The 27,500-nt window shown below is 48.3% G+C and overlaps 1 protein-coding gene across 1 annotated transcript in view; it reads right to left on the reverse strand.

The window, feature by feature from the left end:
* The window catches only part of mpped2a (metallophosphoesterase domain containing 2a), a gene marked incomplete at its 3' end in the record, with an annotated part of 65,281 nt that overhangs the window by 15,301 nt on the left and 22,480 nt on the right, over window positions 1-27,500 (reverse strand). The window contains exon 4 of the mRNA XM_080499890.1: window positions 6,414-6,595. Within this exon, the coding sequence (XP_080356016.1) occupies window positions 6,414-6,595 (182 nt within the window). The remainder of the gene's footprint in view (window positions 1-6,413; window positions 6,596-27,500) is intronic.

Here is a 27,500-nt window from a genome sequence, read left to right on the forward strand (position 1 = left end):
TTAAAGTATTTTAGAGCAGAGGTGTCAAACGCCCTTCTTCGTTGTACTGCAGAGTATATTTCTGCAGAAACTAAACAGTGACTACTATCTGGTGCACAACAGGAGAAATGTCTGAATGAAAAGGAGAACCTCCTCCTACAGCTTTGACACTGGTCTGATAGCAACCAGCTTATCTCTCAAGCAGCATCACCATATCTCAGCTTTTGTGTTTGGTCTGATGCTCTTGTGAAATTTGTCTAAAACAATAAATCTGTTTTCTTGAAAAATGTTTCCAATGTGTTTGGCTGGAGCCTCCTGTAGCACAGGGGCCTTGTGCTTGACGGCCCTGCCGTTAGCATCTAAAATCTCTGGGTACCAATAAAACTATTCTGACCTCAACGAAGCTCGGATCAAACCCATGTCCTCTAATTAAAGCACTGTTTTAATGGCTGAAGTGTTAAGTCCCCTCAGACTCCAGACTTCCTCCAAAAGAATATGTTGTGGACAACCTCACAGCGTTAGAGCAAAATGAAGAAGACGTCCTCCTCTATAGGTTGAGGATGTTGGCAGAGAGGCTCTTCCCCTCCCCTCCCCTCCTTACACTCTCCACCACGGCCGATACTTGTGTTTTCACAGAGCCTAACAAACACACACCAGCCTGTTGACTGTCTGTGCTGATGGACGACGTCCTGGTGGTGCCAGGTGCTGTTGTTGGGCGACACAGTGGAGAACTGGGGTGAGTGTACTCACCCTGCACACAGGAGCGTATTGTGTATTTGTTGTGGGGCGGGGCTTTAGAGACAGTGGCGACCTGCTCACAGTGACTCATTAACTCTTTGTGTTCACGTCACCGTGCTGTACGACGTTTTCCCATCACACCCAGGCAGGTCGCCTTGGAAATGATCATGAAACTAAATGGGATCCCAACAAAAACTCTGTATGGAGCATTAAAGACCAGCGGTGTGAACGGAGCCCTGCCGTCATACCGGAACTGTGGGGATCAAACTTGCTGTGGTGAAACAGTAGTCAGTCATTAGAAGAGTGAGAGTATAGAGTATTCTATAGAGAGAATCACAGCCTATTGGAGAGGAGAAAGTGGATTCAATCAGGATCCTCCCTCACATCAAGACTTTGTTTTTTTAAATGAAAGAATCAGCTGGATGAAAAATATGCAAACGCAATAAAAGTCTTAATAGCGATGCTACAATTAAAACTACTTTACCAAATTGAATCATGCCGACTCAGACTTTTCTCTGTTGGATGGCAAAGTGTGCAGGACTGGTTCTCCTGTTAGAGGCTGGGACTAGAACACACTAGTTACCTGTGGAGGAGAGGTGGAGCTGCTACTCTAACAAAGACCCAACTGAACGGCTGAATATTTCAAGTTATTAACCATTTGATCATTTCAGTGTTAAAATGCACTGAGTTTTACATCGTTTAGAGAATAACTCCAATGAATATTGCTTTGAAATGCAGTTAATTGACCTTCTTCCATGTGTGACGATATTTGGAAACTGACCTTGTGGGCCAGAGAAAAGACGGGGGGGGGGGCTGCATGTTTGGGTTCTTTTAAACTTGTGACTCTGAATTAGAGGCACACTTCCGGAGTCCTGCACTGACACTGGTGGCGCCTTCAGGAAGTGACCTCAGAGCCAAAACAAGGAAGCAGTTGTCCCACTGGCATTTCTCTTCAGCTAAAAGTCCAATGCAGAAGTAGAATATAGTGTCATCTGCAAACCTTCTCACTGCACAGCTCAAGCTATGGTCAGTCATATTGTCACGTTTGCATATTCTTCATCTGAAGTCCAAAAGGAATTCAGAGAGATTGAAGAGATTCACCAAGCTTCTCACCACCACATCCACATTTCTGTCCACTTGCTGGAAGTTCTCCGATACATGGTACAGCAGTTACCATGTTCAGACCAGGAAGACTGGTTAGTCAGTGGTCCCTCCTGCCATCACCGTAGCTATTGTTGAGTTTCCCTTTTCGTCTGTAGAAAGAAGAATTGTAGTCTTTTTCTTGCTATTTGCTATCAGTGTGTTGATCCAGAGCTACTCTTGGTGGATTGAATGCCAAATGCTCATCCTAATGCATTGAAGTATGAAGCCAGTAGCGTTTGAAACGCACATGTTCTGTTTCCATACGTACATTGAGCATAAATTAGCCTTTGCTTCTTGTAGCAAAGCATCAGACCGAAGCAGCAACACCTGAAATCAACAGCTCTCGTCTTAGTGATGAAACAGCTTGGTGCTGTAGGAAGGAAGACAGGTTACTATTCCTCTTAACCACACTGGCACAGCCTAATGCTCTAAAAACATCCCAGAGAACAGAGACACGCCTCACTAATGTCTAACAAAAATCAAGTTGCCATGAAGTCAATGCCTTCAAAGTTCATTAAGTAAGTTTGTAGAAATGTTTCATTTCACTTCGAGCATTAATCTGTCATGAACAATAAATAGCAAATGACCCTGCTGCTATGATCCAAGAGGTTTCAAAAAGTCTAGTCGCAGGTTTGTGGTGGTGAAGCATGTGAGCAGGAGTTCTGGAGGAGTTGGCACTGTGAGACACGTGTTCAGTGAGGTTTGCTCGAGTGGCTGCAGGAGCCGTTTCACAAGTTTTTCTAAAATGGATTTTTCTTCTTCTTGTGCCGTAAAAAGTGGGTCAGCACTGGAATCTACTGGAACTGCTGCGAATCCCGACCGACTGCAGAGGCAGAACTTTGACAAGCACCTTTCAACTCTGCAGGGGGCAAGTGTCTGATACTGGAGTCCCAGTTTGAGTGAGAGCAGCTTCCCTTTAATGAGTTTTACTGTGGGGAAAACACAAAACAAGACAGTTTGAAGAAATGATGTTTTCTTTAGACACAACTGGTGAACTTGTTCACTTTAAACTGCACTGGCTCCATCCTGCTTAATGCCAAACATGCTCAAATCCTACATCTGGGTTTCAAGCAGCACTTTCATTTTAGAGATAAACGTCACCACCAATCTCAGTTTATGTTCAGAGAAGGAAACTTGTGAACTTCCATTTAGCGCATTTTCCCATTTGATCAAAGAACCGTGTTTCGATAGCTTCTTGTCGCTCACGCCGTCAATGCGACTCATAGAAAACCCGTCAGCACAGGAGGAAAGTGTGCGTCTGTGTCACTCACAAACTCCTGACAGTGACTTTCTTCAGCGCCTCCGACTCTATTTGTTCAGGGAGTGGATTCACGAAGCTCTACGACGCACATGAATCTTCTCTTTTGTTTGAAGAAAACTGGCTCATGCAGGTACAAGGTCGACATGTTGCTCTACTTCCGCTCTTCTTCTTCTTGCTTTTTTTACACAGCCATGATTATGATGGAATCTTCTTTACAATAAGTCCTTTAAAACGTTATGGCTGTGTCACATATAGGCACCCATCATTTATCAGGCTCAGAGATGGACGGATGGACTCTATTGACGCTGGTTTGCTCGCTCGTCCAGCAATAAAACATACTCATTAAGTCAGACTTGGTACATGAATAGATCAAATACAATTCCATAGCTGTAGAGTTGAGGTTAACTATAAACAGGATGGATTAAATGAAGAGAAATCATTTCCCAGAGCGGGTCAATAGATGATTTGGGGTTTTTAGAACGCCACACGAGGAACAACCTCAGCGTTGCCTCAGGTGCGTCGGCTGCATCACTGCGGTCAGTGTGTTGGGAATTGAAAGGGAATCTCTTCAGGTGCACTGAGGAACTATTTATGTTGGGCTTTAAACTACAGCACAATTACGTTTCTTCAATAGGCCATCAAAAGGATCTGGTCAAAGTCCAATCACTCCTCTTTCATTCTTCTTTTTGGTCTCCATCGCAGCAGAGGAACCACTTGCTTGTCTGTTATTTGACGAGCAAAACTTTACAATGAGGACTTGAGGGCCGTCCACACGAGAATGCCGGTTCACGTGAACGTACCGTTCTTGGCCGATCAGCCACACGAGACGGCGTTTTGGGAGCCCGGAAAAAAGTTTTTTTTTTAAAACCTGGGTCCCAGAAGGTGGGAATTCTAAAACCCCGGCTGGGCTGTGGGGTGTGGAGGGCAAAGACAATCATCTGAGGAAAATAGATGATGTCATCGCCCTCACTGTGGACTGTGATGTCACTGATAACCACAACAGTGGCGGACTCCATGCTCCAGGTGGCGCTGCAGAAGTTACTGGCGTTAGCAGCAGGAGGAGAGGAGCCATAGACCTATAGAACTAGAGTTATATAAAGTCTATGAGCAGGAGTCTACTTCTAAAGTTCTATGTGCTCCATGTCTTGCTCTGTGTTTTTGGTGTGTTTGGTTTGTCACAGCGCCCCTGAAGGCCTGGCATGTGTACTACATGAGCCGTGTTCATAGAGCCGTGTTCATAGAGCCGTGTTCATAGAGACGTGTTCATAGAGACGAGTTCATAGAGACGTGTTCATAGAGACGTGTTCATAGAGACGAGTTCATAGAGACGAGTTCATAGAGACGTGTTCATAGAGACGAGTTCATAGAGTCGTGTTCATAGAGACGAGTTCATAGAGTCGTGTTCATAGAGACGAGTTCATAGAGACGAGTTCATAGTGACGTGTTCATAGAGACGTGTTCATAGAGACGTATTCATAGAGACGTGTTCATAGAGACGTATTCATAGAGACGAGTTCATAGAGACGTGTTCATAGAGACGTGTTCATAGAGAAGAGTTCATAGAGACGAGTTCATAGAGTCGTGTTCATAGAGACGAGTTCATAGAGACGAGTTCATAGTGACGTGTTCATAGAGACGTGTTCATAGAGACGTATTCATAGAGACGTGGTCATAGAGACGTGTTCATTGAGACGTGTTCATAGAGACGTGTTCATAGACGTGTTCATAGAGAAGAGTTCATAGAGACGAGTTCATAGAGACGTGTACATAGAGACGTGTACATAGAGACGTGTACATAGTGACGTGTTCATAGTGACGTGTTCATAGAGACGTATTCATAGAGACGTGTTCATAGAGTCGTGTTCATAGAGACGAGTTCATAGAGACGAGTTCATAGAGACGTGTACATAGTGACGTGTTCATAGAGACGAGTTCATAGAGACGAGTTCATAGAGACGTGTTCATAGAGACGAGTTCATAGAGACGTGTTCATAGAGACGAGTTCATAGAGACGAGTTCATAGAGACGAGTTCATAGAGACGTGTACATAGAGACGTGTACATAGAGACGTGTACATAGTGACGTGTACATAGAGACGTGTTCATAGAGACGTATTCATAGAGACGTGTTCATAGAGTCGTGTTCATAGAGACAAGTTCATAGAGACGAGTTCATAGAGACGTGTACATAGAGACGTGTACATAGAGACGTGTACATAGTGACGTGTTCATAGAGACGAGTTCATAGAGACGAGTTCATAGAGACGTGTTCATAGAGACGAGTTCATAGAGACGTGTTCATAGAGACGAGTTCATAGAGACGAGTTCATAGAGACGTGTTCATAGTGACGTTTTTTCTCTGAGAATCCTGGGGAGAAACAAGATTGTTTTGGCTCTTGCGGACAAGGCCTAAAAGTTTCATCTTTTCTCCTTCACATCGAGAAGCTCAGCGTTAAGTTGGTTCATCTTATGAGCCCCCCCCCCCCCCCCCGCCTGTCATCTTTACAGGTCCCCTCCCCCGGGGTCAACCCACGACCCACTGGGAGACGAGACAGTTCACCACTATGTGTCTCGTCATACTTTAATCAGAGAAGATTGGTCACAAATAGCTTGAAATGGGACATTCATGGAAACTCTACAGTAAGTAAAGTCTATCTTGACCACTCATTTTATAATATATTCTGTGACTGCAACTGATCATGAGCCTCAAAGAAATGACTTCACATGGTTATTTTCCTGATTAATAAATAAAATCACTACAATACCTCCTAAATCTAATTTTCATGGAGCAGTTGTGCAGGTTGTTTGCTTGGAGCTGAACAAGCTAATGAACAATTGAAAAGTCTTAAGGACGTTGACTGCAGCAGGTCAGAGTGGTGGGCGGCACCTATTGATTTGCACAACATCAGACACCATGTGTGGTTTGTTCTCGCTGGAGTGTGAAGCATGACCACGTTCTACTGAACCAAATGCTTCACATGCATCGGGGTCCGCAGACAACACTGAACCCCCCAGCACACACACACACTGAGCAGGGGGGTCGTAGGTTAACTGAACCAGGGTGTCGGGTCAGAAGGGTTAAACTGGACACTTTAGCACAGCGGGAGGGGGGGGGGGGGGAGGTTCATTGTGTGGTCTGGGCACCAGTGACACACGCAACATGTCTCATGCCTCGAGCCACGCTCATTAAGGCACGTCACTGGAGTGGGAGCATTAATGCATACGTCCCATAGCGTGCAGCCGAATGTGTGTGTGCGTGTGTGTGTGTGTGTGTGTGTCAAGAGGTTCAGTACCTAGCCAGTCGTTGAACTTCTTAACCTCGGAGGGCAAGCCCAGCTCGGTGAAGTCGCCCATGTGCAGCAGCACGTCGCCGTAGGGCATCTGGATGCCATCTGTACGGGAGTGTGTGTCTGAAACACACACAAACCTGGTGTGTCCTGCTGGCTTGGGAGTGTCGTAAGGAATAGGGTCCACCCTGAAAGCACAGAGGAGGAAGAAGGTGTTAAGAGTGGGACGGTTATGAGTACTACACAAGTACAATTGTACTACTTTCTTTTCGTGAATTGCTGATGATTGTGTGAACATTTCCTTCCTCGCTGAGGAACTCAACTTTCTTTACGACCTGAAAAATTCATATTTTCTATGCACGTTCAATGTCGTGGCCCAGTAGTTTGAATCTGTTCAAACATTTAGCAAATAAGTACAAATAAAGCCTCAATGATCGGATTTTTAAAGACGTTTTCTGGATAGTTCACTTTATTTTGCACCAGAAGTTTTCATTAAAATTGGCTTTATGTTGAGACTGGAGTCATTTTCGACAGTAATTGTTTGGTTTTGCGAACAAACTCCAAAGAAAAACGTTCATTTCATTATGACTCTATTTGGCTGCACCGGGGCAACTCAAGATGAATCTGTGTCGTATGTGACGGCTGATCTGAAATGTCTTTGACACCCCGGATCTAAACCGTCTCAATTGTTCTTTTCTGACAAATCATAGCCTTTAATGCAGGGGTGTCAAACTCCGATCCTGGAGGGCCGAAGCTCTGCAGGTTCTCCACGTCTCCCTCCCCTCAATGTCCTGATGGTTCATCACCACCTTCAGCACAAAGCCAGAGAACCAGCTGCTCATTGCAACCGGCTGTGTGGAAGCAGGGAGACGTGCAGTAGTGTAGTGTAGTAGCTGCGGCCTTCCAGGACCGGAGTTCAACACATGTGCTTTAATGCATACATTTAATACGTTTAATGCATTTTGAAGACGCTTCAGCAGTTGTAAAATGTATTTGCAATACCCGTCGCTTCACTTCCCCTGCACAGACATGTGGCTTCAGACAGATCTGAAATAGTGTTGAAAAAAAAAAAGTGCTTTCTGACCCGTTCCCAACAGCAAAATGACCCACTTTCTTTGGGTTTTTATGTCTGACCTTGCCTCTATTTAGTCTTTTTATCATTTTGAACATAATTCTCTCTTTCAAAGGACCTTCCATTCAACGCATCTGCCCCTTTCCCTTTTTGTGATGTTTTTTAAAGAGGTGTGCTCAATACAGAAGCGTATCTTTATGAAATATATGCTCATTTCACACCTGTTGGCAAAAGCAACGGGACAGAAATACTGGAACCTCAAAACGGTCATTTGTTGTGCAAAATAAATTACACGGTGCACCAAATAATGCATGAAGCAGATGCTAAATGCACGTGGAAGAAAAGAGAAGGCATTACCCCGACACAAAAAAGACGTGGTTGTGGACAGAAAACAAGCGGCTCTTTGGTTGATTTGTGCGCACGAGCAGGGCGAAGGATGTGTGGTGGATTGAGGCGTCCCATGTCTTTCTAGCCATTATCTGAAGGAAAAAAAACACTTAGACTCAAATCTGGCTGGAAAAAAAATCTTTATTCAGCCTGTTTTGTTTGTTGTCAGGTCGTCCGTTAAAAGGGAGGAAGACGTGTCTTTTCCCCAACTGAAAGGAGAGAAGGAAGAAAAAGTCTGGTCTGTAATTGAAGTCTACAATGTGCAATCCTCCAGCACGCCGTCGCTCGCCCATTATTCCATTAGAAAGGATGTCACTCTGTCGACAGCAGCAGACACATAATCAACCCTGCAATCTGCAGCACGACAAGCATGTGTGCACAGAAACACGGGGTGAACCTGCATGTGTGGCGCCTGGCAGGGATCAGAAGAACCCAAGGCTTCCAGGCCGGAGGGCCGCCGGGCCAGAACACAGGAGACACAGAAAGGGTATGACCGGGGCCCAATCTGGAGGCTCAGCCTGTGGCACTGTGACTGTCCTGCTCAGCCTTACTGGCCTGGCCTGGCCTGGCCTGGCCTGGCCTGGACTGGACTGGACTGGCCTCGCCTCAACTCGCCTGGCCTGGCCTCGACTGGCCTCGACTGGCCTGGCCTCAACTCGACTCGACTTGACTCGACTCAACTGGCCTCGCCTCGCCTCAACTGGCCTGGACTGGCCTGGCCTGGCCTGGCCTGGCCTCGCCTCAACTGGCCTCGCCTCGCCTCAACTGGCCTCGACTGGCCTCGCCTCACTTCGCCTGGCCTGGCCCCGACTCGACTGGCCTCGACTGGCCTGGCCTCAACTCGACTCGACTTGACTCGACTCAACTGGCCTCGCCTCGCCTCAACTGGCCTCGACTGGCCTCGCCTCACTTCGCCTGGCCTGGCCTGGCCTGGCCTCGACTCGACTGGCCTCGACTGGCCTGGCCTCAACTCGACTCGACTTGACTCGACTCAACTGGCCTCGCCTCGCCTCAACTGGCCTCGCCTCGCCTCAACTGGCCTCGACTGGCCTCGCCTCACTTCGCCTGGCCTGGCCCCGACTCGACTGGCCTCGACTGGCCTGGCCTCAACTCGACTCGACTTGACTCGACTCAACTGGCCTCGCCTCGCCTCAACTGGCCTCGACTGGCCTCGCCTCACTTCGCCTGGCCTGGCCTGGCCTGGCCTCGACTCGACTGGCCTCGACTGGCCTGGCCTCAACTCGACTCGACTTGACTCGACTCAACTGGCCTCGCCTCGCCTCAACTGGCCTCGACTGGCCTCGCCTCACTTCGCCTGGCCTGGCCTGGCCTGGCCTCGACTCGACTGGCCTGGCCTCAACTCGACTCGACTTGACTCGACTCAACTGGCCTCGCCTCGCCTCAACTGGCCTCGACTGGCCTCGCCTCACTTCGCCTGGCCTGGCCTGGCCTCGACTCGACTGGCCTCGACTGGCCTGGCCTCAACTCGACTCGACTTGACTCGACTCAACTGGCCTCGCCTCGCCTCAACTGGCCTCGCCTCGCCTCAACTGGCCTCGACTGGCCTGGCCTGGCCTGGCCTGGCCTGGCCTGGCCTCAACTGGCCTCGCCTCACTTCGCCTGGCCTGGCCTGGCCTGGCCTCGACTCGACTCAACTCGACTGGCCTCGACTCGCCTCGCCCCGCCAAAGTCGGGGCAAGGCGGGGCCCTGACTCGCCCCGACTCGCCTAGCCCCGCCTCGCCCCAACTCGCCCCGCCCCAACTCTCCTCGCCTCGCCCCAACTCGCCCCGCCCCAACTCGCCCCGCCCCGACTCGCCCCGCCTGTTTTTCAATACGATACCACCACAGCATGGGCGGAGTCATCAGAGCTTCTCCCCGCCATGCACAAGTAATCCCCCCCGATATGATATACGTGCAATGGATATCAGCTCAAATAATAAATTAAATAGTATATATCTTATATATAATAATGAATAGTATTACAAAATGTGGATTGTTCCGATGGAGCTTCACTGTCCGGTGTTCTGGTTTCACTGGTGCCCTGGTTAACTGGTGACTTCTGCCACCAGCCGTCAGCAGCCGCTAAAGTTCAATGCAGTTAAACGGCGTTCACCAGGACCTTTTCAGGTTCTCCTTGGGTTTTTAACATCTGCTGCTGGAGGAAGCCGGTCAGCAGTGAACAGGGAAACCAGTTCATCCAAAACACGGCAGATCAGAGACCTCCTGAGACTCGGAGCAGGCCGCCTGTACACCTGTACACCTGCATCTATTACTGTTAGTGAGCATTGCTGTTATGATCGCGTTTAAAAATAAAAGGGTGAATGAGCCGCCTTCCGTCTCATCTGTGTCGTGTCGTCCAACGTCACATTTCCTAATCGCCTCAGCTCGCTTGAAACCTCCGCTATAGAGCCTCGTTTCCACCGCAAGAATTTGTGATTTTCCGGAAACAACCGCTCCAAAGTCGGTCTTTTTTCCGCCCCCCCTCCGTCGGGGTACCAGGACCATGGAACAGGTCTGAGTTTGAGGAGCCGTCTGCTGATTGGTCAGTGATTTACTACACCCTCAATATTTGAATATGTCAGCTGGATGAATCCTCTGTCAGTGTGCTCAGCTTTGCTCTGGTGGTTTTTTCTTTTCTTTGCTGCTCAACTTTCATAATGGTGGTGAAAGAGCAGATGTGAGGCAGGAGGAGACCGGGGCTTGGGACTTTGCAACACGTTGGAGCTTCCTGTTTGCAGCATAGCGTCAGTGCGCCGGGCGTGCGCCACACCGGGGGTGTGCCGTGCCAGGTCTGTCTTTGCATCATGTCTGAGGTTTCTGTTCAAATGTGATGCAGCTGCGGTCGGTGTTCTGTTCAACTGCAGTCCGCGCCGCTGCATCGACTAGCGGGGCAGACCGCGAATGCGATGCAAAGAGACGCTCGGAGCCTCTGTGTTCTGGCATGGAGCTGCCGGAGTGACTGCTCCGGCGTTAGAGCAGGAAGCTAAAGGCTCCCGTGTCCCGGAGCAGCGCCCCGGAGCGGCTCTGCAATAAATAAAAGTTAACAAAACAACTAGTGCAAAGTGGAGGATGTAAACAACAACAACAACAACAGAGCATTCATAAGATCCAGATCTGCAGCCAGGCTGAGACGACTGTTGTCACGTCACATATCTGCGGAGCTCTAAGCCCCGCCTACTTTTTAAGCTCCTTTCTGCAGTGGAAACAGGTACCGGATTTGGCTCCGGTCACACTTTGCCGTAAGGCTCCGTTCCGTCCTGCACTTCTTGTGCGGTGGAAACACGTCTTAAAGGTACTAAGAAAGTCCCTGGTAGTGAAGCATCAATAGAGCCATGAGGAGCAATGATCTCCATGTTTACCATCATGTGGAGTAAGGCTGAGGAGTAATGATCTCCATGTTTACCATCATGTGGAGTAAGGCTGAGGAGCAATGATCTCCATGTTTACCATCATGTGGAGTAAGGCTGAGGAGCAATGATCTCCATGTTTACCATCATGTGGAGTAAGGCTGAGGAGTAATGATCTCCATGTTTACCATCATGTGGAGTAAGGCTGAGGAGCAATGATCTCCATGTTTACCATCATGTGGAGTAAGGCTGAGGAGCAATGATCTCCATGTTTACCATCATGTGGAGTAAGGCTGAGGAGCAATGATCTCCATGTTTACCGTCCCATACGGAGCAGATTAAGAGAGGTTAATGAAGGCTTTAGTTCAAACGGTGAGACGGTGTCATAACGGCTCCTGGACATGGTGATGTGTGTGTGAAACAGCAGTATGCAGTGAATACAACAGCGTCACAGACAGAGCAAGGCGCCAGGTTAGAGTCCCGCCAGCAGGCGCCACAGTTCAACCAGAATACGGGACATTTTAGCACAACAAAGATCACAGAGGGTCAGAAGCTTTGCTTGCCTTCAAAACAATCTGTGGAGATTCCAGAATAAACAACAGGTGAGGAGCCCTGCTATGAAACAAGGAGAGTATTGAGAGCCAACCTAATGTTGGGAGGACACCCTGGCCCCTTCAAGCAAAAGACTAAAGAGTTTTTCAGTTAGGCTTAGATCGATAGATCAGCTTCGAGGAATGTGCTGATTGGTGATGGAAGGAATGAGCAGTGGTCGTAAGAGAGGAATCTCCGCCGTTTAACCACCGTTTTAAAAACAGCTTCCAGGGTGGAAGGTTGTAGAAAGGCCTTGTCTTCCTCTCTGTGGAAACAGTGAAAGGCTGATCAGTGCAGGATTGCTCTGTCTGTCCTGCTCACACTTTACAATTCAACATCACCTTCTCCAGTTTACCAGACCAGGTGTCATCCATCCCGCAGGATCACCTGATTCATGGCCGAAGCACCAAACTCTACTCATTTCTAATAGCATTGTCACCACTGAGCTCCAACACCTTTCTCTGCTAAAGTAGCTTATAACTCATGGATCTAAAAGCTGGAAAGGTTTGAGCCAAACGTCTGGAGAGGAAACTCCTTTTCAGAGACATTGAAATGTTTTCCGATTGGCTGGCTTTCCACAGACTGTCCAGTGTGTTGATTGATGGGCCTGCTGGGCTGACCCTCGTAGACGTTTAGCCACACTGACTCATTCAAATCGGCACCACTGGTTGATTTTATTGCAGGATATCCTTTCCGATACGAGAGTTGCAACCCGAGTTCTCTGCACTTGAAGGCAATTCTCAAACCGATTGGGGGACAGAGTATAAATGACGTCAGGGAAAAAACTATTGCGTAATTGAAGGTGTACATCTGGCAGGCTGGCAGACAGCATGTGGGCAGCGCTCTAGAAACTCAGGTAGAAAATACATCAACCACACCTGTAAGAATCCAGACTTGCTTCTGGTTTAGAACTCACGACAGACTTCAACTGAATGACAATAAAAAGATGTGTGAGGAAGGTGTAGCTGCAGAACAGGATGCAATATGCCTGCTGGGTTTTACGCCATGTAGACGGCCACTGCAGCCTGCAGACACTTCACTGGACAGGAAGCTGCTGCATGTTCCTGCTCAGGGACTGCAGTGACAAGATATTGGAAGGCCCTCGGGCCTTTCTGTATTTCATCCACCTTCCACAGCCTCTGCTGGAGGAACTCTGCTCTGCAGCTTGGAGGTTGTCCAAGCAGAACCACACATTAACCAAACCAGATGAAGTGGGGGAATACCACAAAGGTACTGATAGTTACTACTGACCGTGTGCAGGAAATACATCTGTTGTTCATACACACACACACACTGAAGCTTGCAGAGCAGCAATACGTTGTACTGCAGCAGCTGATTAGATTTGGTGCTCTGTGGTTCCTGGACGTCATGCAGCTTTACAGGATTTGACAGTCCTGGTCATGGAAAAAGGACGAATGCAGAAGCACATGGGAGAACAAAACAGACACACACACTCATACATACATACCGCCACCAGCCCATACACACTCGGCACACAAACATGCATATTAAAACAAAGCCAGGAGAAAAACAACCTCCGTCTCCTCCCCTTTCCTCTGAGATTTAATCCACCCGGAGAATGTAAGTAAATACCAGCAGCCCCTATCAATTAGAGCTGGCTCAGGCCAAGAAACCTTCTGCTGCTAGTGCATTGGTGGAGAGGGGGGGGGGGGGGGGGGAGAGGGAGGGAGAGAGGGAGAGAGGGAGGGAGAGAGAGGGGGGGAGGGGGAGAGAGAGGAGGGGAGAGAGGGGGGAGGGGGGAGAGAGAGGAGGGGAGAGAGGGGAGAGAGGGGGGAGGGGGGAGAGAGAGGAGGGAGAGAGAGAGACAGAGACAGAGACACAGAGAGAGAGAGGTAGAGAGACAGAGAGAGAGAGAGAGACAGAGAGAGAGAGAGTGAGACAGAGGCAGAGAGAGAGATAGACACACAGAGAGAGAGAGAGAGAGACAGAGACACAGAGAGAGACAGAGAGAGAGGAAGACACACAGAGAGAGAGGTAGAGAGACAGAGACACAGAGAGAGAGAGGTAGAGAGACAGAGAGTGAGACAGAGAGAGAGAGAGAGAGAGAGAGAGAGAGACAGTGAGTGAGACAGAGAGAGAGACAGAGACACACAGAGACAGAGAGAGAGAGAGAGAGAGAGAGAGAGAGAGAGACAGTGAGTGAGACAGAGAGAGAGACAGAGACACACAGAGACAGAGAGAGAGAGAGAGAGAGAGAGAGAGAGAGAGAGAGAGAGAGAGAGAGAGAGAGAGAGACTCCCTGTTAGCATGTGAGTGTGAAGCCATCCAGAGGTTCAGTAGTGAAGGACAGCGGTCCAGGAGTTGAGCAGAGCAGCAGACCTCAGGTCTGTTGTAAAGGAGACAGTGACATGAGCAAGGCTTCCTGCTGCAGCAGGGAAAAGAAAACCCTGCAGTGACGGCGGAGCTGCATGAAGGTTCATGTTCACATGTCTGAGGGAGAGCAGCCATGTGATGCTCTCATGGAGGCCAGGAGCTCTGCAGTCCACCACACTGGGACACAAAACACTTTAGTGGGCGAATATGGGGTTATATTTGTGCCAAAATTCTGAGCGAGTGATGGGAAAATTTGAGTGCAAAAAAATTAATTGTGCAAGCGCACTAATAACATTTTGAGGAAATATTTAAATTGCGCAAAGACAAACTTGAGATTGCGCGCTCAAAAATCATTTCTGCGCTCAGATTCTTCCTCTGCGTGCTCAACCTCTCTCTCTCTCGCTCAACCTCTCTCTCTCTCTCGCGCTCAACCTCTCTCTCTCTCGCGCTCAACCTCTCTCTCTCTCGCGCTCAACCTCTCTCTCTCACGCTCAACCTCTCTCTCTCTCGCGCTCAACCTCTCTCTCTCTCGCTCGCTCAACCTCTCTCTCTCTCGCGCTCAACCTCTCTCTCTCTCTCGCTCAACCTCTCTCTCTCTCTCGCTCAACCTCTCTCTCTCTCGCTCGCTCAACCTCTCTCTCTCTCGCTCGCTCAAATCTCTCCAGGTCCGCGCTCAAGTTCTTCTGTGCGCTCGCTCAAAATGTGCAAAGCCCAAATGTGACAGACACGGTTGTCCACCAATCACAGAAATTTGGGGCGGGCGTTGAACTCTGATTGGTTACTTCGGATTCTGGAAGTGCCTCATAACCAACGAAGAAGAAAAAGAAGAAGTAGAGGGAAAAACAAACTGCGGGGGAAAACATGTTGTAATCCAGGATCATTATCTTTAGTTTTCCTTATTTCTGTTTTCCTTCGCAGTTTGTTTTTCCCTCTTCTTCTTCGTCGGTTATGAGGCACTTCCAGAATCCGAAGTAACCAATCAGAATTCAACGCCCGCCCCAAATTTCTGTGATTGGTGGACAACCGTGTCTGTCACATTTGGGCTTTGCACATTTTGAGCGAGCGCACAGCAGGACTTGAGCGCGGACATGGAGAGATTTGAGCGAGCGAGAGAGAGAGCCAATTTGGGGGTTTTTTCACGCTTTTAAAACTCTTCTTTCTAATGCTATGGTTCATTTATCTCTTGATCTTTATGGGTGAAAAAACACAAAATGTGCTCTTGTCTAAAATTCTCTAACAACAATGTCAAATGTCTGATATCCTCCTGCACTCCTAATGTGTTTCCTAATTCTGAGTCCCAATCGGGGCTTTGTCTTTGACGTTAAGCAAGAACGTGCAAATCTTCTGTTTTTCAATAGATAAACCAGCAAAACATAGTTTTTTGAAATGTCTCTGATATTGTTTCAGGTAGACACTAAGAATTAAAACACACAATCGCCAAAAAATACTATTTTCCAGTGAACCAGGCTTCAAAAAATTCAGCTCAGACAGATTAGAAGTTTATTGTAAAAGCAACAATTATTTGGCTCTTCTGAAACTATTTCTATCAACGTTGAGGCAACTTCTGCATTTATAAGGCTTTCAGATCCAGCCTTTTCTGCTAGCTTGAGGAAAAAAAAAGGTTTTGTATGAAATCTGACTTATCGAACGGAAAGTAAAATTCAAAGTAGAAAAGCGAAGGACGAAAAGTTTCCAGGAAAAGAAAGAAATAGTTCTTTCACACGATTAAAAGAATGAGAGAAAAGGAATGTACTGAAGAAAATCCAGCATTTACTGCTTGATGATGAAAATCAACCAGGAATGATCTCAGATCAGAAGGTTTACGATTCATCAAACTGACTGTGACAGGAGGAAGTGTAGGAATGTTATTGAAGCCTCACACAAACATGACAACAACAAGGCACGCATCACCTTCATCATCCTCATCACCTTCATCATCCTCATCATCCTCATCACCTTCATCATCCTCATCACCTTCATCATCCTCATCACCTTCATCACCTCCATCCCCTTCATCACCCTCATCACCTCCATCCCCTTCATCACCCTCATCACCTCCATCACCCTCATCACCCTCATCACCTTCATCATCTTCATCACCTTTATCATCTTCATCATCATCTTCATCACTTTCATCACCCTCATCACCTTCATCACCTTTATCACCCTTATCACCTTCATCAACTTTATCATCACCCTTATCACCTTTATCACCTTTATCAGCTTCATCACCTTCATCAGCTTTATCACCCTCATCACCTTCATCACCCTCATCACACTCATCACCTTCATCATCTTTATCACCTTCGTCACCTTTATCATCTTCATCACTTTTATCATCTTCATCACCTTCATCATCTTCATCACCTTCATCACCGCCATCACTTTTATCACCTTTATCACATTCATCACCTTTATCACCTTCGTCATCTTTATTATCTTCATCACTTTTATAACCTTTATCACCTTCATCACTTTTATCACCTTTATCACCTTTATCATCTTCATGACCTTCATCACCTTTATCATCTTCATCACCTTCATCACCCTCATCACCTTCATCACCCTCATCACCCTCATCACTTTTATCAACTTTATCACGTTCATCACGCTTATCACGTTTATCATCTTCATCTCCTTCATCACCCTCATCACCTTTATCACCCTCATCACCTTTATCACCCCCATCATCTTGATCATCTTCATCATCTTCATCACCTTCATCACCTTCATCACCTTTATCATCTTCATCACCCTCATCACCTTGTGTGCAGCTATTGTTTGGTGGGAGAGGAGGAGCAGGGGGAGGAGGAAGAGGAGGAGGAGGAGCAGGAGCAAGAGGTGCAGCAAGAGGAGGAGGAGCCTTTATCATCTTCATCACCTTCATCATCTTCATCACCCTCATCACACTCATCACCTTCATCATCTTTATCACCTTCGTCACCTTTATCATCTTCATCACTTTTATCACCTTCATCATCTTCATCACCTTCATCACCGCCATCACCTTCATCACATTCATCAGCTTTATCACCTTCGTCATCTTTATTATCTTCATCACTTTTATAACCTTTATCACCTTCATCACTTTTATCACCTTTATCATCTTCATGACCTTCATCACCTTTATCATCTTCATCACCTTCATCACCCTCATCACCTTCATCACCCTCATCACCCTCATCACCTTCATCACCTTCATCACTTTTATCAACTTTATCACGTTCATCACGCTAATCACGTTTATCATCTTCATCTCCTTCATCACCCTCATCACCTTTATCACCTTTATCACCTTTATCACCTTTATCACCTTTATCACCTTTATCACCTTTATCATCTTTATCATCTTCATCACCCTCATCACCTTTATCACCTTTATCATCTTTATCATCTTTATCATCTTCATCACCCTCATCACCTTGTGTGCAGCTATTGTTTGGTGGGAGAGGAGGAGCAGGGGGAGGAGGAAGAGGAGGAGGAGGCGCAGCAGGAGGAGGAGGAGGAAGAGGAGCAGGAGGAGGAGGAGCAGCAGGAGGAGCAGGAAGCACAGCAGCGTCAGAGTCCAGCCCAACCAGCAGCAGAGCAGAAGGTCCGTCAGTCAGTAAGGATCACATCCTCAGTATGTTTCCTCTCTTCTGTAGGGTCACCTGGTCTGACACATCCTCTCTTCTGTAGGGTCACCTGGTCTGACACATCCTCTCTTCTGTAGGGTCACCTGGTCTGACACATCCTCTCTTCTGTAGGGTCACCTGGTCTGACACACCATCTCTTCTATAGGGTCACCTGGTCTGACACATCCTCTCTTCTGTAGGGTCACCTGGTCTGACACACCGTCTCTTCTATAGGGTCACCTGGTCTGACACATCCTCTCTTCTGTAGGGTCACCTGGTCTGACACATCCTCTCTTCTGTAGGGTCACCTGGTCTGACACACCGTCTCTTCTGTAGGGTCACCTGGTCTGACACACCCTCTCTTCTGTAGGGTCACCTGGTCTGACACATCCTCTCTTCTGTAGGGTCACCTGGTCTGACACATCCTCTCTTCTGTAGGGTCACCTGGTCTGACACATCCTCTCTTCTGTAGGGTCACCTGGTCTGACACACCGTCTCTTCTGTAGGGTCACCTGGTCTGACACGTCCTCTCTTCTGTAGGGTCACCTGGTCTGACACATCCTCTCTTCTGTAGGGTCACCTGGTCTGACACACCCTCTCTTCTGTAGGGTCACCTGGTCTGACACACCCTCTCTTCTGTAGGGTCACCTGGTCTGACACATCCTCTCTTCTGTAGGGTCACCTGGTCTGACACATCCTCTCTTCTGTAGGGTCACCTGGTCTGACACATCCTCTCTTCTGTAGGGTCACCTGGTCTGACACACCGTCTCTTCTGTAGGGTCACCTGGTCTGACACATCCTCTCTTCTGTAGGGTCACCTGGTCTGACACATCCTCTCTTCTGTAGGGTCACCTGGTCTGACACATCCTCTCTTCTGTAGGGTCACCTGGTCTGACACATCCTCTCTTCTGTAGGGTCACCTGGTCTAACACATCCTCTCTTCTGTAGGGTCACCTGGTCTGACACACCGTCTCTTCTATAGGGTCACCTGGTCTGACACATCCTCTCTTCTGTAGGGTCACCTGGTCTGACACACCGTCTCTTCTGTAGGGTCACCTGGTCTGACACACCGTCTCTTCTGTAGGGTCACCTGGTCTGACACATCCTCTCTTCTGTAGGGTCACCTGGTCTGACACATCCTCTCTTCTGTAGGGTCACCTGGTCTGACACATCCTCTCTTCTGTAGGGTCACCTGGTCTGACACATCCTCTCTTCTGTAGGGTCACCTGGTCTGACACATCCTCTCTTCTGTAGGGTCACCTGGTCTGACACACCGTCTCTTCTGTAGGGTCACCTGGTCTGACACACCGTCTCTTCTGTAGGGTCACCTGGTCTGACACACCGTCTCTTCTGTAGGGTCACCTGGTCTGACACACCGTCTCTTCTGTAGGGTCACCTGGTCTGACACATCTTCTCTTCTGTAGGGTCACCTGGTCTGACACATCCTCTCTTCTGTAGGGTCACCTGGTCTGACACATCCTCTCTTCTGTAGGGTCACCTGGTCTGACACACCGTCTCTTCTGTAGGGTCACCTGGTCTGACACATCCTCTCTTCTGTAGGGTCACCTGGTCTGACACACCGTCTCTTCTGTAGGGTCACCTGGTCTGACACATCCTCTCTTCTGTAGGGTCACCTGGTCTGACACATCCTCCCTTCTGTAGGGTCACCTGGTCTGACACATCCTCCCTTCTGTAGGGTCACCTGGTCTGACACATCCTCTCTTCTGTAGAGTCACCTGGTCTGACACACCGTCTCTTCTGTAGGGTCACCTGGTCTGACACATCCTCTCTTCTGTAGGGTCACCTGGTCTGACACACCGTCTCTTCTGTAGGGTCACCTGGTCTGACACGTCCTCTCTTCTGTAGGGTCACCTGGTCTGACACATCCTCTCTTCTGTAGGGTCACCTGGTCTGACACATCCTCTCTTCTGTAGGGTCACCTGGTCTGACACACCGCCTCTTCTGTAGGGTCACCTGGTCTGACACATCCTCTCTTCTGTAGGGTCACCTGGTCTGACACATCCTCTCTTCTGTAGGGTCACCTGGTCTGACACGTCCTCTCTTCTGTAGGGTCACCTGGCCTGACACGTCCTCTCTTCTGTAGGGTCACCTGGTCTGACACATCCTCTCTTCTGTAGGGTCACCTGGTCTGACACACCGTCTCTTCTGTAGGGTCACCTGGTCTGACACACCGTCTCTTCTGTAGGGTCACCTGGTCTGACACGTCCTCTCTTCTGTAGGGTCACCTGGTCTGACACATCCTCTCTTCTGTAGGGTCACCTGGTCTGACACATCCTCTCTTCTGTAGGGTCACCTGGTCTGACACACCGCCTCTTCTGTAGGGTCACCTGGTCTGACACATCCTCTCTTCTGTAGGGTCACCTGGTCTGACACATCCTCTCTTCTGTAGGGTCACCTGGTCTGACACATCCTCTCTTCTGTAGGGTCACCTGGTCTGACACACCCTCTCTTCTGTAGGGTCACCTGGTCTGACACATCCTCTCTTCTGTAGGGTCACCTGGTCTGACACATCCTCTCTTCTGTAGGGTCACCTGGTCTGACACATCCTCTCTTCTGTAGGGTCACCTGGTCTGACACACCGTCTCTTCTGTAGGGTCACCTGGTCTGACACATCCTCTCTTCTGTAGGGTCACCTGGTCTGACACACCCTCTCTTCTGTAGGGTCACCTGGTCTGACACACCGTCTCATCTGTAGGGTCACCTGGTCTGACACATCCTCTCTTCTCTAGGGTCACCTGGTCTGACACACCGTCTCTTCTGTAGGGTCACCTGGTCTGAACACTCTTATCACACATGTTGGATCAAACATTATTACCAGTAAATTTCCCATCAAGCACTGGGACAAAGTGAACACATACATGTATTAGTACACTGGAGGGACAAAGTACAGGTATTTTAGCAGAGCAGGAAATAAAACCACGTTTCTCTCAGGTTTTTCCAGCAGTCTGAAAGCACTGACACCATTTTGTCACATTCACCCATTCACACACATTTACACTGCAGCTGCACTGCTGTGTACATGCTGCTGTGTTCATTAGTCTCAAGTGTTAGTTACTGAGTCGTCCTCACTAGTCACTGAACCAGTCACTGAACCAGTCACTGAACCAGTCATGTTTCAGGAAGAGAGCAGCACTTGTTTTGAGACAATGCATCTTAAATATCGCGTTAAGTCCAACAATCTTGAAATCGTCTTGTTTTGACTTTTTTTAGAAGAAACAGTTTTTGAAATGAGGTATTATTTGTATAAGAAAGACAATGATTTTAGTATTTGTAGCTAATTCCAAGACAACAACGCTGAAAATACTGGTAAAATACAACTTAAAAGAAGTTTTCCACCAAGTCGTTTTAAGATGTCAGTATTTTAAATCACATTTTACTTCAAGAAATCTTGCCGACACAATTGTTGACCTTCTTCCCCACACATGGACCTGGGATGGGGTTGGACGGCCAGCCTCGCTGGAGGACCACAATCCCTCTACCAGTCCTGGTCTGTCCAGAACTCTGAGTCCAGGCTGGACGTCATAGAGCCACTGTAATGTTTTTAACAGTGTGTTTCAGGGTGCAGAGGCCAGACTGGTAATGTTGTGTTACTCAGCGTGGCCGAGAACAATGCTTTGAAGCCTTTGAAATCACAATTTTGGGGCCAACTTTGCTCCAATAAAGGTTTGTTTTTGCCTTAACGTAGTGGAGTAGAGCCTCGGTAAGGACTGTGTTGTTCAAGAGGCTGGGATGAAGGAATTCTCCAAAGAGCAGTGAAGAAGAAGTAACTTTGATTAAAAAAACAAAAAGACAAACGCAAGGTGCTGAATGGATTCTCACTGATTTCTCAGTCCGTACTGTTCATCACTATCTCCCACACACACACACACCAATGGGGACTTCAGCGTTTTGCTCCTGGACACTTTGATATATGTACAGAAAGAAATGGGAATTGAACCTGCAACCTTCAGAGTGAAAGGACTTTAGGACTCAGAAACGTTTTAGCCCGACAGTTCATGGTGTTCAATTGTGGACAAATTGGAGACGGAGTTGAAACAATGTCCAAACATCGACTTCTTCAAATACAAATACAAACAAAAGACTTTTGAAACATACAGAGAAGAAGAAATGCATCGCCACCAGGAGAAGAAGTAGGATCGACGTATATGTGCATGTGTGTGTGTGAGTGTGTGTGGTAAGTTTGGTCCGTGTTGATTTAGTTGTTTGAAATGTGGGAGGTTCTTTTTTTTGTTAATGTTCTGTTGTTGTTGGCGTTTTGTTCTTTCTATACTAGTGAGGAATGTTCCTTTTGTTGCTCTGAGTTTGGGGGTGGAGCTCAGAAGCTTGTTGCTTCAGCCCACTGCTTTTGAGCAGAATGTGTACTGCTCAAATAAATTAAAAATTTAAAAAGTGGACCCGCTCTGCTCAATGAGGCCTAAAGCTTCCCGTACGGGACTCAGTCACTCTCGTAGAACCAGACTTCTGTTTGCAAAGTCAAAAGCCCCGTCTCCACCGCACACAAGTGCCGGGGCGGAGCGGAGCGGTACGGAGCAGTTCGGAAGCACTAACCCCGACCGAAATTTTGGGTCGTGTCTCCACAGCAGAGAGGAGCATGAAAAGTGGGCGGGGCTTATGAGCTCCGCAGAAATGTGACATTATAACAGAAAAGAACGTCGTCAGATGTAGATCTTATGAATCCTCTGTTGTTGTTTAAATTCTCCACTTTGCACTGTTATTTTTTGCAGCGGAAAAAAAAAAAGTTATTTTTTGCAGCAGTCATTTTTTGCAGTGGAGAGCTGCAGCCGCAACTTCCGTGTTTGTTTTAAGAGAGCGAGTCGCTCGGCCGCTTGGCCAGCGACGTGCCCCGCACTCGAGCGCTCGGGTGTGGGGCAAGTGGCCGGAGCGTTCCCCCCGGTTGGTTGAGGCACAGACACGGGAGTCTGAGCTTTCTGCTCAAACCCAGGAGGTTTTCCACTCCGGCGCCGCAGCGCAGCGCCGGAACACGGAGGCGCCGAGCTCCGAGCTCCGAGCTACTTTTCATCGCTTCCGCGGTCTGTCCCCGCGATAAAGCGCCACTGACCGCGGCTGAACAGAACGCTGACCGCCTCTGGGAAGCGGAGCTGCCGGAGCGCGGTCAGCGCCGGAGACGAAAGCTCCAGACTCCGGTGTCACGGACGCACATCAGCGCCACGGCCAGCGCTATGCTGCAAACAGAAAACTCCAACGCGATGCAAAGTCCCTCCCCCCGGTCTCCCCCTGCTTCAAGTCGCTCTTTCACAACAAACACTAAAGTTGAGCAGCAAAGAAAAGAAAATGAAAATAAAAACAACCAGAGCGCAGCTGACCACACTGACAGCAGAGGATTCATCTAACCAGCACATTAAAATATTGAGGGCGTGTAGTAAATCACTGACCAATCAGCAGACAGCAGCTCAACCTCAGACCCGTTCCATGGTCCTGGTACCCCAACGGATGGGGAGCGGAAAAGCGGTCGCCTTTGGAGCGGTCTGGAGCGGTTTAGACTGCTTTACATGTCGTGAGACGCGAGCCGGAGCGGTTTAAACCCGTCTAGGCTGGTACTTTCTGTGCGGTGGAGACGGGGCTTTATTTGACGTTAAGTGGAGCGACCTGCAATAATTAGGATTGTGGAGATGAAACTGCACCTCTGTACTGATTGAAGAGGTTTGGGTGTAATCAACGCTAATGTACAGATGAATACATGCCAAAGGCAGAATGTTTATGTGAACCATGGAAAATAGCAATAAAAGAGTAAACGAACTCGCAGTAAGGTCAAAGCCCTGTGACGGGCTGGCGAGCCGGCGGTTCTACTTCCTCTTGGCCACACTTTGCTTGAACCACACCTGAAGTGGTTTATGCACAATACATGGAGAACCGGTTCCATCGTTTGCTCTTTTACCGAAAGGTTTATTAAAATCGTGTGATCTGCAACAATAAAAATATAATTTTTTGGTTTCGACACAGTTGGTGTTTGTCAAAATCCTACATTTTAAGCTGCAATTTTAAGACTTGTGGTTTAAAACCCAACACATTTAAACAAAAGGAAGTGCGTCGCTGGCTGGGAGTCTAAAGTTTGTTCCTCATACATGATGATGTGAGCACAAAACACCAGGAGTGATCTCTGACTGCTCTTCCTCCGGTGGGTCCAGGGCAGATTCTTCACTAAAGAGCTGTGCACACGCTGAAGTAGACTCATCTAATCACAAAGACGTTATTTAGGGTGACGTGAATTAAAAAAGATTGAACTTTGTCGTCTTTCCCTTTCCAACTCCTGAATTTTGATCAAAGCATATTGACTTATAGATCCCTGTCATTATTCCTGACAATAAAAGTACTTGGACAGTTTCAAGTGTTTGATACAGGTAATGTGGTTTTGTAAGTCTGCAAGCTGCGGTAACAATATACCTGAGAATTCAACTGTAACAATTAAAACCTTCAAATTAAAGCACTAAACCGGCCTTCTCAGCTTTTATTTGATCATTTTTCACAGTTTCCTGTTTGCTGCGAAGAGATTCTCCCCTCTACTTCCAAGTGTTTGACAGAAATCAAACACCACTGCCACTAAAGCATTGAAATGCAAAACTGTGAGGTCAGATGTGCACATCAGGAGTGTGTATTCAACATAAATGACTTTTCACCTCAAACAGAGGTCCAGACGACTGCAATCAAGAGCTCAGTCAGACTAAATGGTGCTTGTCATCACATGTGCGCGAGTCCCTGAAGGTTCACAGCTTCAATGCAACCTCAACAGTTGGAGTTTTGTTGTGTTCTTTTTTAAAGGATTTGCAAATAACAGCCTTATAGAACAACTCATCTGATCAATGATCATTTATTCTAGGAGCTATTTTTTAATTAGAATGACCATTTTAAATAGTCTTTTAACCATCTGTTTTGTTTAGAAGTGTCCAGGACTTGTGCTAAACGTCATCATGTGAGTTCCTCTGTGATTGACGGACACTGAAGGGACCACATCCCATTGACAGCACGCCAAAGACCCGTCGTGATGAGCAGCGCTCAGATGGAAGTGAATCTTCATCACGTCCCAGTGGAAGTGAACAGAAGAAGGGAGAATATCTAAAGGAGCCAGCAATGCAGAGCGTGGCTCCACCACGGAACAGCCGCCGCTGCCAGGAGGAACACCACAACACAACGCTCACATTTCCTGTCCACAACCTCAGCATCACTCCCCTCCCCCACGCCTCTCACACACACACACACACACAGTGCAATACCATTTCTCAGAGAGGACGGAGAGCGCCTCTCTTATCTTCTGCGTTTCAGCTGTCTGCGCTAATTCAATAAACTTCACAGGAACAAAATGAACACAGGAATAACTGGAGGATGAGGGTGGAGGTGGAGGTGGAGGTGGGGGTGGGGGTGGGGGTGGGGGTGGGGGTGGGGGCCAACACCAGCGGCGGGGCTGCACAATGAGCAGAGAGAGGCAGAAGGTGGGAGCCGAGAACAAGCAGACGAGAAAACCCGGGGGGGGGGGGGGGGGGCAGACCGACTGCACAGGGGGGGCAGACTGACTGCTCAGGGGGGGGGGGGCAGACTGACTGCTCAGGAGAAAACCTGGGGGGTGGGGACAGACCGACTGCACAGGAGAAAACCGGGGGGGCAGACCGACTGCACAGGGGGGGGGGGGGGGACTGACTGCACAGGAGAAAACTCGGGGGGGGAGCAGACCGACTGCACAGGGGGGGGGGGAGACTGACTGCTCAGGAGAAAACCTGGGGGGTGGGGACAGACCGACTGCACAAGAGAAAACCCGGGGGGGGGGGGGAGACCGACTGCACGGGGGGGGGCAGACTGACTGCTCAGGAGAAAACCTGGGGGGTGGGGACAGACCGACTGCACAAGAGAAAACCCGGGGGGGGGGGGAGACCGACTGCACGGGGGGGGGCAGACTGACTGCTCAGGAGAAAACCTGGGGGGTGGGGACAGACCGACTGCACAGGAGAAAACCCGGGGGGGGGGGGGGGGGGGGGAGACCGACTGCACAGGGGGGGGGCAGACTGACTGCTCAGGAGAAAACCTGGGGGGTGCGGACAGACCGACTGCACAGGAGAAAACCCGGGGGGGGGGGGCACACCAACTGCACAGGGGGGGGCAGACTGACTGCACAGGAGAAAACCTGGGGGGGGACGGACCGACTGCACAGGAGAAAACCCGGGGGGGGGGGCACACCAACTGCACAGGGGGGGGCAGACTGACTGCACAGGAGAAAACCTGGGGGGGGACGGACCGACTGCACAGGAGAAATGACGAAGAAGACACGCACACTGTTTGAAAAATAGATTCAAATTTGAATTGATTTTAAAGAGTGGTAGAAGATGGCCTTGCACCCCCCCCCCCTCCCTCCATGTGTTCACCAGCGTGTCTCCTCGTCTCTCCCATAATGGCGAGGACGCCACACAAAGCCGGCGTTGGAACATCAGCGCTGAGGAGGAACCTTCCGGCGCTGCGCTGGGAAATAAATTGCTTCTGCTAATGCCCCTTTCATTACGGCAGAGCCTGTAATTGTGCTGCCGACAGTCTGCCGGGGCTGATGGGAGAAAGGCTGAGGAGCCCAGTGTGTGACGAGGCCCCCGGGGGCCCAACGGCAGGAGGGTGACCCGAGGACCCCTGCTCACCTGCACTGAAAACCTGACATTTCAACTCCTGGTCACAACATGACATGGATCACGCTCCACACCTTTCAGGGGCAACTCCAGATCTCAAGTCTGTTTGTCTGACGCACACCGGAGATTTCACTACAACCAACCTATTCTAACATCAGGATCCACGCACGCTGCAAAAACCTCCCTGTGCTTTCAGTTGCTGTGACCATCAGGCTTGTTGCTACATTCACATTCAGTGGCTTTGGGTTAAACAGAAAATGTCCTGCAATGTTCCCTAAAGGCCAAAATGCACCTTCACAACACCAAAGTGCCCAGTACTTGCCTAAATAATAAGTGAGTAAGTAACAAGTGTACAATAAGTTCTTTCCTTTCCTTTTTAACATGTAGATCATACTGCTGACTCATTTCAATACAATTTCACACTTTCAAGGGAAATCAAACCCAATTATGCAAAATAGTAAATATGTAATTTGGAAAGAAAGAAAGAAAGAGAGAGAGAGAGAGAGAGAGATGGGGGGAGAGAGAGAGAGAGAGAGAGAGAGAGAGTTCCTGTTAACATACGACTGTATGTTTTATGTTCTATGTTTCATGTTCCTCCAGTTGAACACACCTGATGCAATAAGGGCCTCATCACTTCTTCACAAGCTTGATGACTTCATGGTGAGACGGAGGAGAGAAAACCTGCAGGACACCAGCCTTCCAGGCCCGCTACTGGGGAACTAAACCCCCAATTTATTAGAATAATAATAAGAATAATGCTTCTGTTTGTTAAGTCCATACTGTGAGAAGTGTTTAATGTATTTGTAGCACACACAATCGGGGACTAATAAAGTACCTATCATCCATGGACCTGCCCTATGTATTGGTCATGACGCTCCTTAACCCACAAACATCCAGAAATTAGCCATTCAGTTCTTTTGAAGACATTTAATAGAACAGAACAGAATAGAATAGAATTACTGCAGGAAATTATTCAATATATTATATCTATAGCTATTATTTGACAAATATTGACATTGTTGCTTGAAAACATTAAGAGGTAATTGACGTTTGAAAACGGAGATGGTTTCGATGTGAAAAATATACTTGATTTAACCAAAATGTTGAT

This window comes from Blennius ocellaris, assembly GCF_963422515.1.
Source record: "Blennius ocellaris genome assembly, chromosome: 1".
Classification (NCBI taxonomy): Eukaryota; Metazoa; Chordata; class Actinopteri; order Blenniiformes; family Blenniidae; genus Blennius; species Blennius ocellaris.